At 41.9% G+C, this 13,901-nt stretch overlaps 1 protein-coding gene across 1 annotated transcript; it reads left to right on the forward strand.

The window, feature by feature from the left end:
• The first annotated feature begins 203 nt into the window (after positions 1–203).
• On the forward strand, positions 204–13,901 carry wscd2 (WSC domain containing 2). Its single transcript, XM_079222346.1, has 8 exons — positions 204–591; positions 3,385–3,499; positions 5,961–6,145; positions 8,493–8,614; positions 8,687–8,861; positions 11,108–11,272; positions 11,376–11,576; positions 13,362–13,901. The coding sequence occupies exons 1-8, from the start codon at positions 207–209 to the stop codon at positions 13,712–13,714; spliced, it is 1,701 nt and encodes a 566-aa protein (XP_079078472.1). The 5' UTR covers positions 204–206; the 3' UTR covers positions 13,715–13,901.

Here is a 13,901-nt window from a genome sequence, read left to right on the forward strand (position 1 = left end):
TCCACATGAGGCTGAAGAGGCTTACATGAGGGAATAGTCATGCTATTGTTTGGACGACCTTCATACAGGATTAAGACACTTTAACTGTCTTTTTCTTCATTTTTGTTTGGGCTGTGTGGTGGAAAGAGGGACAGCTTGTGTTGATTCTTCTGCTTTATGAGTTTTCATCACTGGGAAAGCGTGTCTGAGAGGCAGGGGGAGCCAGCATGGCCAAGCCTCTGCTAAAGATACAGCGCTATTTCCGCAGAAAACCTGTCCGATTCTTTTCCCTCATCCTCCTCTACCTGACCGCCGGGAGCCTCGTCTTCCTGCACTCTGGCTTCGTCGGGGACAGCAGCCCCAGAGGCGGCCGCAACTCGGTGGTAGCTTCAGAGATGGGAATTCGTACTTCAATGTCAGGTGCTCGGGGGCTTGGCATTGTGAGTAGAGTGTTTAAAGAGACCCGCAGGTCTGGACGGAGGTATGGCCCTCCGTGGATGAAAAGGGCCAGACAGGAGGGCCAGGATACGGTGCGCAGGGGGGGAGACTATACCAACAACTGGAACCGTGCCCTTAAAGGACGCAGTGCCAAAGACGCAGACAATGGAAGAGGTGAGTTAGCATTTTTCCAAATTTAACAACAGATAAATTGTAAAAGATGATTCAAATTTTTGCCTTGGCTTCGACCACATAAAAAAAAAGAAATAAATCGATATAAAAAAAATGCAGTGTCAATGTAGTGCTCCCTTAAAAGATCTACAAAGCATACATATAATTTACTGGTACAATAAATACATTTGAACCTACAATATGTCCCAGCAATTGCAACATTAATGATAACTCAGTGTTTATGACGGGTTTCTTGTGTAAAATAAAAAGAACAATGATTATAATGACCCATTGTTTTGTGTCATAGTTGCTAATGAGAATTCAACACATTATAAGAATGTAGGACATTTTATTACAGGCTGATTTATAATGCACATTGACTGGCAAACACACAGGCAGCACTTCATGTTAATATGAAATTGATCCAAAGTAATCTCTAATTACAAACCGCATCATCTTGATGACTGAGAATTTCAAGTTGTAATTGGTCATGTAGGAAATCTCTTGAGAGTGGAGTGAGATGATGATTATCATTAAGTCCTCTGTCTCGTCTCAGAGTGAATCCTTCAAGGGTCTCTCCCACAAAGCTTCAGCTACAGCTTGGCTTTGAACCGCTCGGCATGTTCGGCTGCTGCACAACCGCAGCATCTAGAACATTTCATGATCACAGAAGGACTTTTGTCTCTCTTTTACATAATCCTGTTTACATATAAACTCCTGACTGGCATGTGACATCTTATCAAGTCACAAAAAGGTTTGGAAAACACCAGAGTGAGGACAGGAAGCCAACATCTCTGACCTTGGATGGCAGGAATATGCTGCTGACCAAATGAAACATGATCAAATGAGCTGATAAGAGGATATCATTTACACCTGAATCACTTCTCTTTTGCTCCTCTTGGCTATTATTACCCTGTCAAACTGTTGGATTAAGTATAAATTATTAAAAACCAAGTAAAATAGTAGATTTCTCTAACCTCTATATCTGTTACACGTAAATGTCCTTCATTCAAAGTATCCTCATCAAAATGTACTTAAAGCACACATTCAGAATAAGAACTAAGAGAAACAAAGTGATATATTTGTACAGACAAAAAAGGTAGATGATATAAATAAATAACATAAAGAAAACAGTAAAACCATATCAAGTACAAGTACCCCTCAAAATTGTAGAGGGGTACATACAGTACTTGAGTAAATGTTCTTCGTCATTAGTCCTCCAGTATGAAACATTCATTTGTAAACATCTGGTCCAGTCTCAACACATGCTATTTGGGGTTGCTATTTATTCATATCCACGATGCCATAAATTTTACGACAAGTCCATTGTGATTATGTGGGTTTCTGGTTTCCCTCAGGACGGGCAGGTGGAGAATATAAACTGCCCATGAATATGAAACACAAGTGTGAGAGGCTGCTGCTCTGTTTGTGTTCGCGTTGTGACAAAACGTGAAGGCAGCTCTCCTGATTTTTATCCCTCACTCTACTCGGGGATAAACTCTAACATCTCTGAGCCAGAAGAGAACACAAATAAGTTATTTGTTTACAAAAACTATGAGTCACAGTACAGTACCTCGCTGCGCATTAGTGTATTAAAGACCAATGTTTTTCTAGTGCAGTGCTAAGCTATTTTTTTTTCCAAGTCATGGCCAGGAAAACAAACATGTTTATAATGTCTATTGAAGCTTTGGGTTATCTGATAGTCTGGCTCGGTTTTCCTCTTCCCCTCCCGTTCGGAAACACTAAGCTCACAGGACTGCAGCAGAAAGTGATGATGGAGTAATTAGCAGCATCAAAGCATTCGTTTGCTCCCATACAGCCAGCTCCACTCATTACTCTGCAGTTTTTTTCTCCTTTCCTATCCTCTCACTGCAAATGCACTCATACCCACTGGCTCTGGATTTAATTTGGAGGGGATATTGGAGCATAAGAAGCAGACCGCAGCATACAAACACATTTGTGCCATGTGGTGCAATGGTACAAAAGTATACTGTATTGAAGGGGAAACTAGAACTAAAGGAGTAGACAGAGGATAGAATACAGCTGAACAAACACTTAACATTTGTTATTGTGGAACGTTTTCTTATATAAAGAATAAAACACGTAATAGGACTGTTTCATCTTTTACCCTCATGTCATACAAAGCAGAAATACACCACTCAAAATGAGATTCCAGCTGAATTAAATCAATGTTTTCCTTCATCATGAAGCAGATTATTTCCCAGCTCAACAATAGTTAGGAGGAAGATTACAGCTGAGTCCTGCAGCACACCACATGCTGCACAAATGCAGGTCTTTAGTCTATAACAATTAAAGTGATGCGGGGGACCAGGACTCATTCAGCTATCATCAGAGGCTTAGAGGAGTAATGGCACAGTACAGATGGTGAGATGTTTGTTAAAGGTATAGTGGAGCCTGTGCAGCTCAGTTAAACAGAGCCAGTGTGAGAATGAAGAAGCTGTGGAAGGTTTGCAGTATCCCTCTGCAGAGGTGCACTGGAGCCCAACCCCCACACACAACTGGGGAAATGCAGAGAGATGACAGTTACAGTTACATGCCACTAGAAGGAGATGTGTGTCTTTATAAATATATAAAGATCCTGCCCCACTTTGGACTCCTCGAGTGCTCCGTTACTACACCGTGTTGAATGGAAGGAAGAGACTGTTGTGGACAGCTCACCCGCTACTCTTTTGAGGCGGTTTTCCAAATTGAATGTGTTGTACACAACATCATACATGTATTGTATTGTGTCTTTCTCTATCACTAACATATATTTATATGTTTTCTCTTTTTCAGCAAAGTATTTCGGCTGCTACATTGATGACACACAGAAAAGAGCGCTGAGAGGAGTTTCCTTTTTTGACTACAAAAAAATGACTGTGTTTCGTTGCCAGGACAACTGTGCAGAAAGGTATGACAGCAGCAAACAACTAAAAACACTCCTCCATTAGATATCCTCTCTTTTTTATTTCCACTGACAGGCTGATAAATATAAGTGGAGATGATATGAAAATTAAAAACCCCTGACATTGATTAAAATGTCAGGGGTCAGATTCATAGATCCAATGGTAGTTAATGAGTAATACAGGCCTGTCACATATATTAACACCAACATATATCTTAATGTGCAAAATAATATCCTGTTCACAAGCTTTCAGTCATATCACATCAAGTTGTTCTAGCTTTTGAGGTTCACAGTTCATTTGGAAACAAAATGTTCCTTAAATTATGCTGAAAATCTGAAAAACTGAGTATCTCTGTACATCAACATAACACCTCGGCAGAATGCATCTGCTTATGAAGATTGTGTGATGTGATCAAAAGCTCCAGGACAGCCATTCAATGTGCCTTAGGATGAGACTATAATGTCATTCATCATTTTTTTTATAGTTGAAAACACGACACTAAAGAATGGAATTACCGTCCAACTAAAATAATCTATATGGCCAAAGATATATGGGCACCTCTATTAGTATTCTTGGACTGGGACTGTTTCTCTTGGTTTGGAGTTTGCTGTTTTTGTATCAATGAAGGGAACTCTTCATTATATTTGAGTCAACATGTGTTTCCAACAACTCTGTGTCAACATTTTGTTGAAGGCCCTTTTCCTGTTTCAACATATCAATGCCCCCTCAGTGCATGAAGAAATAGTTTTGTTTGATGTGGAGGAACTTGCCGGCCTACATCCCCCATCCAACCAACCATGACCAGTTCAACCTGTCACAAAGAAAGAAATTAACTGCTGGAAAGCTATTAACCCCCATTGTCTCCCACTGTGCACCTGCCCCCAGATGTTCTGTTTCATAACTTGATTAAACACATTAATTTAGGAATATGACAACACTGTCTCTTCAAGACAGGAGACATGTTAACACACTTTAAGGCCAATGTCAGTGGATATTGTGCTTTTTCATTAATCCCTCTAGTAAATGGTAAATGGACTGAAACCACTCAATTTTAATGCATTAACGCTACATGTCATTCACCCATTCATATAGCCGTTGTGTGCAATTTGAGGTTAACTGTCTTGCTCAAGGACACATCGACATGGACTAGAGGAGCCAGGGATCGAACCACTGAGCCACATTTCATAGAAACATTTCTCGTACACTGACAAAAGAAAATGAAGGAGGACCTTGAGATGCAATAACAATCAATTTACTCCACGTGCAAAGCGTGATGCAATGGTGACACTTTTAGTCACATTTTCTTATATTGTGTGACTCTTTGCACATCAATCAACCAAGAGCCTCTTTCTCTTTTTTGTCAGTGTGCTGTCAATTTTTCTATGAAGTGAGCCTGGTTTCAAGAGCGCAAAACTTTTTACAATTCTTTGGGGCTGTGGTAGCTGCCTGCTTTTCCTGGTTGATAGTCCAGCTATGCATCTAACGGCTTTGATGATTGAATAGGAGATCCAACTGTGAGCCAGACTAACTCAACCTCAACCTCAACTATGTTCTTCTGGCTGAATTGGAGCAAATACCTGGAGCCAGGTTCCAAACTTCTGGTAAAGCCTTCCCAGAACTGATACTCTTTACACTATAATCCAAATTTGCTCGTATTAGCATACAATTTTAATCCAATCCTGCAGTTTGTACGGAGATAAAACTGAAACAAATATTATGTATGCTCCAGTTTTGGAAGAATTTATCTTTCTGCTCCTATCATTCACTTGTCCTCCTGTTTCCTCACATCCTACCTCTCCTTCTCTGCTACCTCACCCCTACTTTCTTTCACCTCTTTTCACTCCCTGTGGAATACCAGAGACGGGTCTATTGAATGCATTGAATTACACCCATCACTGATTCCCAGAGCAGAGAATAGGAGCAGGGAGAGCGATTGTTTTCAGCTCCTTCCTCCTCTCGGATCTTGCAGCCTGCTCGCCTCCTCTCCCAGAGCAGCGGGTTAATAAGAACAGACAAACAAATGAGGGGCAACAGCACATAGCACAGCACAGAGGTTTGGGTTTGATTGACAGCACAGGGGATTTGTGCTGTGTGAGAGGCGTGTTGAACGTCTAATTGCAACCAAAAGGCCTCTTGGGAGTCGAATCCTCCATGCAGCAACAGAACGGAGAGAAGAGACATTCTGTGATGGATTCCCTATATGTATAATTGCCTCAAGCACCTCGTAGCATCTTCACCAAAGAGACAGAGATGTTATTCCAGAGTAACGTTTGGATGTGTTCTCAGCTTTACTTCAACATCCTCTGTGAATCATTTGCTTGGTTTTATTGATTTCTGCTTATCCAGTTGCATAAGCAACATGTATAAGGATTAAGAAATGTCATAAAGGCTCAGAGCAAGCACTCCAACCTCTCTGCCTTTCCTTTACTAACAATGCTAATGCTTTTTCCTTTCTCTTCCCTCCAGAGGGTACATGTACGCAGGTCTGGAGTTTGGAGCCGAGTGCTACTGCGGTCACAAGATCCAGGCTCCCAATGCTTCAGATAGCGAATGCAGCATGGAGTGTAAAGGAGAGAAGAGCAACCTGTGCGGAGGAGCCAACCGACTCTCCATCTATAGGTTGGAGCTGAGCCAGGAGTCTGCACGCCGTTGTGAGTCTGACACTCTGCAACAACAAAAAGTCCCCCCGGGTCTCACAGGAACAACAAGCTGCTCCACACAGGGTTGTCAAGTGAACACAAGAAAGCATTGCCACACTTGAAATTGGGTCACAAAAAGTTTTAGTTTCATTTTTGTGGGGTTCTATATTGTCAACTATAGCTATTCGCCTACGCGCCTGTTGACCTCGTGGTGTGCAAAATGTTGCTCTTTTTAATTTCATAGTGAAGGGCTGCTTCCTCTTCGTCAAAATTAGTCGACTCATCTGTCATTTTTGGTCTCAGTCGCCTGAGATTTCTTTTGTCGCTAAGTCGTTCTTTATGCTTTTTTCATGTAAATTGGCTTATTTCCAAGAAACTGATGATGGTAAACACACGATTTTAAGTGGTGCTGTTGTGTGATTCTTTTTGGACAAAAATCGTATTATTAGTCAACTTAGAATCATTTTAGTTGAGGACAGAACTGGTGAACATTGGAATTGAGGCCCATGAGCTGAGAATGAGCAGACCTGTGTATACCAACAGTATCCACTCAGGCACAAAGGTGCTATTTTGATTCATAAATCTAACAAGCCAGGCTGTTTCAAGGAAAAATATTAGTTTTATTTTGGGTTAATGCTGTGGAAATTGGTAGCAGGCTGCTTGTTTGTGTTTACCTCATTGCCCGGAGAGCCGTGGTCTGCATCCGTAACTCTCGCTGCTACTGCAAAACAGAACGGAAGTGAAACAATCTGCTGATGCGAAAGGAAAGAGTTAGTATACATTTCTAAGGCAAATATTTAAGCACTGTTCAATTTAAATGATCTTACTGCCCTTGAGTCGTTCAGTGCCGTTTGTTTATTATGATTTTCATTTCTGCTTTTCTGTCCTCTATTTGCCATAAGACTGCTGAATAAGCTCTTCATGTTTGTGTTTTCACCTCTGACCAAGATCTCCATCATGTGAACATCAAAGAGGAAATGCAGGAAATATGTCTATGTGGCTATTTTGAGGTTTTCACCACTTGGAGACCATTACGGTCACATGGTTGAGTGTTTTCAGCAAAAGTTAACTGCTATAATAATCCTGCAAAATATTATTCTGCATTTATTTATTTTGCCTTGTTGTTGTTATACAACCCAGATTATGTTCTACTACATTTCACTCAGCTATACGTTTTCATCAGTGATCTTATTATTTACGTTTGAATGCTGCATACGGATGATGCTAGTCAATAGAGCACAAAGATAAAACATCCAAGGTTGATTTAAAAAGCTCTGCCACATGCGAGGGCAAAGAAGGGCAGTTATAAAGAGGATGCAGGGAAGATATACTGTAGGGAAATAAAGAGAGCATGGACATGACATTAAAAATGCAACTTTTTGTCAAGAAAAAAGGTCAAAAATAAATAATACATTGGATACACACACATGCCTAGAGCTCATTTGAAATCGGCGTAACTTTGTTTTAAAGCCTCACAAATAGAAGACGAGCTCAGCAGTCGTGGGGAGGTGCAGGTTTTGGGAGCATGAACTTCAATAGGAAGAAATACCGCAGACGCACAGCTCCATGTGCATATTTTATTTAGCGCCGTTTGAGCAAGCAGGCAGTTTTCATCGTGGTATCTGTCACAGTAAAAGTTTTCAGTTCTCTATTGTAAATGCGTCACAGTCTGTGGAGAGCTTCATATTTACATCAGCACGGCTGACATGTTGACAGGCTGAAATTAAGATTTTCTTCTGCAGTTACTTAGAAATGCGTTTTTCAGTCTGTAATAAAGCAATGCTGCTCACAACCTTCCTGTCACAGGCGGCATATGTTAAACGGTTCAATCGTGATTTAAAACCCCTTTTCACACTGTTTTGATTGTTCATTGGAAAAAGCGGTCCAATCATTCTGTAATTAAGATGTGTGTGTGTGTGTGTGTGTGTGTGTGTGTGTGTGTGTGTGTGTGTGTGTGTGTGTGTGTGTGTGTGTGTGTGTGTGTGTGTGTGTGTGTGTGTGTGTGTGTGTGTGCAGGAGTAGCAATTCAAAAACAGAAACAAAGGAAAAAGTATGACACATTTTAAGCTGAGAAGAAGCTGTTCTTCTTTGCTGTTGTGATTCAGAGTTAGGTTCTGGGATTAAAAGGTCATCACCACACAGCAGGGATGTTAGAGCTGCTATTGGTTGAGTCTGCTGGCAGGTCAGAGCCTCAGTAGACTGGGGAGAGTCCCGGTGGGATCTCTTCATGAGGGTCAGTGAATAGAGGCCAATCTGATGGAAGCTGTGCTCGCTAACCATAAAGCTGGAGTATTTTCGTTGTATTTATTTTTTCAATTCCATTGGTAAATAACATTTTATGTTCTTCTTTCTGTTTCAGATGGCAGTGCCATTTTCAAAGGGTGTTTCCACAGGCCAGACAATGTCACTCTGGCACTTCCCTTCAGCGGCATCATCCAAAACATGTCTGTGGACAAATGTGTGGACATGTGCACGGAGAGGGTGAGGGGGGCGGTTGGATTAATGCATCGCACCTGAATGTGGCTATATTGTTTAATGGCTGCTGTATTTTAGGAGAAAACGCTGGCAGTCCTGGCTGGAGATCGGTGTCACTGCGGCTTCCCGACTCCTCTCTTCTCCCTTCATGAGCCGGAGGACGAGGGCATGTGTCTCCACCGATGCCACGGGGAAGAGTTCGAGAACTGCGGGAACGACGAGTACTTTGTGGTGTACCAGACACAGGTTCAAGGTAACGTTTGTTGGCTCACAGCAGCACATGCAGGGTGCATTGAGATGAGAGGCATGTCAGCCACACCCTGTGTGCAGGAAAAACATAGGCGCACATCAACAACAGGGTGGACCAAGATAAGAGAGATAAGATAATCCTTTATTAGTCTCTCAGTGGGGAAATTGCGGGAATACAGCAGCCTTGCACACAATAGAGACACATATTAAAAAAGTAATATAAATAAAATAACAATGAACAGTATTAAAACAGTAAGAAGAATATAGTATCGATTTCCAATTCAATATACAGATGGAATAAGAGTATATATATATATATATATATATATATATATATATATATATATATATATATATATAAAAGTACTTAAACGTATTTATATTGCACCAGCTGAGTACAATTAAAGTGTCCACAATGAGTAAAGTGACCAAGTGTCCAAAAGTGATTACGTGATCATGGTTTACTGAGAGCTCAGTGTGTTGTGCAGCCTGACAGCAGCGGGGAGATTGGACTTTCGGTACCTCTCCCTCAGACACCGGGGGTGAATCAGTCGGTGACTGAAGGAGCTATGCAGCGCTGCCAGAGTGACCTGCATTGGGTGGGAGGCGTGGCTTAACATGGACGAGATCTTAGTCATCAACCTCCTGTCCCCCACCACCTCCACGGTATCCAGAGGGCGTCCCAGCACGCTGCTGGCCTTCCTCACGAGCTTGTCCAGTCTCCTCCTGTCAGCTGCAGTGATGCTGCTGCACCAGAAGACCACTCCGTAAAAGATGGCTGATGCCACCACGGAGTCAAAGAAGGTCTTCAGGAGTGCTCCCTGCACCCCAAAAGACCTCAGTCTCCTCAGCAGAAAGAGTCTGCTCTGACCCTTTTTATAAAGTGTGTGTATGTCGTCGGACCAGTCCAGTTTGTTGTTCAAGTGAACACCCAGGTACTTATAAGATTTGACGATCTCAATGTCCAGTCCCTGGATGCTCACCGATTCCGGAGGAGGGCGCTTACCCCGGCGGAAGTCCACCACCAGCTCCTTGGTCTTACTGGAGTTTATCTGGAGGCGGTTTCGCTGGCACCATCCTAAAAGGTCCTGGTTCAGTTCTCTGTATTCCCTGTCGTCATCGGCGAAAATGAGGCCGACGATTGCAGAGTTGTCAGAACTTTTGCAGGTGGCAGTTAGCAGAGTTGTGGTTGAAGTCCGATGTGTATTTGGAGAAGAGGAATGGAGCCAGAACGGTTCCTTGTGGGGCTCCCGTGCTGCAGGACACCCGATCTGACTCACCAAGAGAAGGAGACCAAGTGTGAATATGCTGAGTGCTTCTAAACTAGCAAATACCTGACTCTATATCAACGGTTCAACAATCTAAGAGGGAAATGTTTCATAGCCTACATTTTGTTTATTTGATCTCAATTTTATTTATTTTTTCCTTTTTATATGTATTTAATCTACTGAAATAATTTAATTTACAATAGAATGTATCATACCAATGTAATGTCATCATACATGAACAGTTCCTGTTATTGTTGTGTTTATTTAGTTCAGCTGTAAAACACCATGTCACAGATGTAGGCTATCTTTATCCTAACATATACAAATAACATGTTTATTTTAATTGTTTTTATACATATAAAAACATTTTTGTCTCTAGGGTATGCATTTTTGTGGAAAAGGTTTCCTCACTGCACCAGGCAGCTGTAGCTTGGAGGAGAAAAAACACAGAGCCCAGTAAACAAAAAATGAGGTTTAACACTGAAGCAAAAAACAACAAGAACAAGCTGCAGTGGGAAGTGAACTTTATGTAAATATTTTGGACAAGTTGTTCTCAGAAATTTGAACCTATTGGCTTCTTTACTCTCTTATTCACGTCACACTTTAATGTCAGTGAGTGGGCATTGTTAGGCAATTTGGGCTGAAGAGGAAACTGACCCACACACAACAAAACATAACACCACAATGTGTCTTTATTTCTGTATTTTCTGAACATCTCTGAACTTTATCTCCAATGACGTTAAATGTCTTTGTCTTAAACTTCCAATGTTTCAACATAACTTTTTTGTCTTTTGCCTGTTATTACAAAACAAGTCAATAAGCAGGAAGTGATTATTTTCAGTATCTATTTGAAGCTTGATTGTGTTGAGTCATAATTCACTGTCTTTCGCCCCACATTTCAAGGCACTGTCAAGTATCTTGCCCATGTTTAACACACAAAACAAATGAATAATAAAGCCTCTCTGTCTTTGTGTTTTGTCAGATAACCGCTGCATGGACCGGCACTTCCTTCCCACTCGTGCCAAGCAGCTGGTGGCCCTCGCCAGTTTCCCTGGAGCCGGCAACACCTGGGCTCGCCACCTTATAGAACTCGGCACTGGTTTCTACACTGGCAGCTATTACTTCGATGGCTCCCTTTACAATAAAGGTAGGCATTGACATTCATCTGATATAATTTACAAGCACATTCATCGATGAATACACCTCTGTGGATTAAATATATACACTGTGGGATTGTCATTGTTTCACAGGATTTAAAGGGGAGCGGGACCACTGGCGGAGCGGGAGGACGATCTGCATTAAGACGCACGAGAGCGGCAAGAAGGAGATCGAATCCTTTGACTCCAGCGTCCTCATGATCCGAAACCCCTACAAAGCCCTCATGGCTGAATTTAACAGAAAATATGGCGGCCACATTGGATTTGCTTCTCAGGCCCACTGGAAAGGGAAAGGTGAGCTAACCTCCCAAACTGAGACCAGAGGGTATCAAGACCAAGACTTTGAGGGGTTGAGACCATGTCAAAGCCAAGACATACTGTAGGCAGGGTGAGACCGAGTAAAGACAAGACCAGTATGAGTCCCACACTTATAATAAAATGTGGAACATGCAAACCATACACCCTCTTCACATTGATTTAAGATCCACATTCCCAAAAAATCACCCACAGAAAACAAGTCAAGGTTCTCATCTTTTACTGTGTACCATGAGAAATGTCATTTTCAAATTGACTACTGATGTGCATACACATCACAATATAAGAATATGTGAACATAAAGCCATGAGAAAATTAAACAATTAGCCAGGCAACCACAACCCTCTTGGTCAGATCATGAGTTGTGTCACCAGGTAAAACATGCTTGTTCCTCAGACTCTCAAGAGGATAGAACATGTTTACATCTTCACAGAAATGTGCAAGCTGTTTCAAAAGAAGATCTTTGTTCATAGATCCTTTATGTTAACATCCAAGTAACTTCCTCTGAGATTTTGCTCAAGAAGCACACAGAAGTTAGGTCCCCCCTTTATCTATAAAATATTATGCCCTTGGCTGAGATATAATTGTATTTCATGCATATTCCGCCTCTGCTTTGCTCACCCTCTTTATGGGGGTCTCGGTAACCATGGCAACTTATTTTTGTCTGGTCCACGTGCCGTCTGACATCCTGCAAGGTTTAATCGATTTTCCAGCGGCTGGAGAGTTGCCGATCCCAGCAGTTGTCTCTCTTTGTGAAAACATCAGCACATTTGGCCTGCCATTTCCAATAAATGTTTATTCCTTCTGTTGGTGGGGAAATGATGCAGCGACATCAGTAAAGAGAAAAGCTTTTTGACAGCTGCCACTTTGAATACAGCGAGGGGATCCAGTTTAAGAGTCAGAGTGACATTGTGTTCAGGGCGCCACATGTACGATGTGATGCACTCACCTCTGCGGGGGGCCTCGGATGATGTTACTGACGCTGATGCCCTCCAGTGTGGCCCCATACAGTCAGCTCAGGGGCAGGTGGGACTTGTTTTGGAGGGCATGTCCTTTTACAAAGTGCTGTGTTATGTTTCAGTGTTATCAGGTGGCTTTAGTTAAAGGCTCTTACATAAACCCCTTTATTTTGGGGTTTTTAAAGTCAAACCCATGCTAATAAGAACATAAGTATCTTAACTAAATCTGATATTCAGTCAAACATTAGTCGAACCGGATGTTCACACCGCAATTATTTTGGTTCCTTCTTATTTTAAGCTCTGGCTGCTTTTGAACGCTCGATAGTAAAGAGAACAGACGTGCCAGTTTCTCAGCGTCTCTTTGCAGCTGTTTGTGTTTTCAGATGCAGCATATAATATTCTCTCCACTGTGCTTCTCGCACTGGTTTCAGAGACAGCCCTGCAAACTCAGCAGGCTTTAAACTTTAACGACAACCTCTCCTAGCAGTGAAGATGTGTGCTGCTAATGCAGCACGGCTCCTGCCAGCAGACGCTTTTTTGGGGCCAGTAGATTATCAATGGGTAAAAGTAGCAAGCAAAGGTTTTTCCCACAGTACCTCTGCAGTTTGACTGACAACCAAGAATGTCCACTTTACTGTCCAATTATTTCCGAAAATACTTCATGTAAATTGCGCCATACTTCTAAATCAAAATTATGTCAGTGTTTTGCCATCATGACTCTCACTTCAACTCCATTCAAGTCCCCAATTTGATTATTATTATTATTATTTTTTTAATATCTTTCTCCTTCTAATTTGTCCTGCAGAGTGGCCTGAGTTTGTGAAGAACTATGCCCCTTGGTGGGCGTCCCACACGTTGGACTGGCTGAATTATGGGAAGGTCGTCCATGTGGTCCATTTTGAGAACGTGAAGAGGGACCTGTTCTCCCAGCTCAAGGGAATGGTCCAGTTTCTGGGTTTGAAGGTTTCGGAGGACCGCCTCCTCTGCGTCGAGGGCCAGAAGGATGGAAACTTTAAGCGATCTGGGCTACGAAAGCTTGAATATGACCCCTATACTCCAGAAATGCGAGCGAACATCAATGAACTGATCAGAACAGTAGATGCTGCCTTGAGGAAAAGGAACATGCCTGGAATTCCAGAGGATTATATGCCAAGATGATGTCCGAGATCCCCTCATTTTCTTTTTTTCCCTGGACGGTTGTCAACAAACTCTGCACCATATTTTGTAGGATTACGTTACCGAAAACGTTTTTCCAATTATTTTTCTGTGAACATTGGTTGAAGCTGTCTCTTTACCCTCTTATTTTGATTTTCTATTCATGTTCTTTCATTTTCTGTTGAACCTT

This window comes from Taurulus bubalis (genome assembly GCF_910589615.1).
Source record: "Taurulus bubalis genome assembly, chromosome: 8".
NCBI lineage: Eukaryota > Metazoa > Chordata > Actinopteri > Perciformes > Cottidae > Taurulus > Taurulus bubalis.

What these genes read in the sequence shown, in the direction of transcription:
- wscd2 (XM_079222346.1), top strand. Translation starts at nt 207, where the DNA reads ATGGCCAAGCCTCTGCTAAAGATACAGCGCTATTTCCGCAGAAAACCT. An exon ending in AGACGCAGACAATGGAAGAG is followed by an intron (nt 592 to 3,384) that starts GTGAGTTAGCAT and finishes TCTCTTTTTCAG; the next exon opens with CAAAGTATTTCGGCTGCTAC. An exon ending in TGGACATGTGCACGGAGAGG is followed by an intron (nt 8,615 to 8,686) that starts GTGAGGGGGGCG and finishes GCTGTATTTTAG; the next exon opens with GAGAAAACGCTGGCAGTCCT.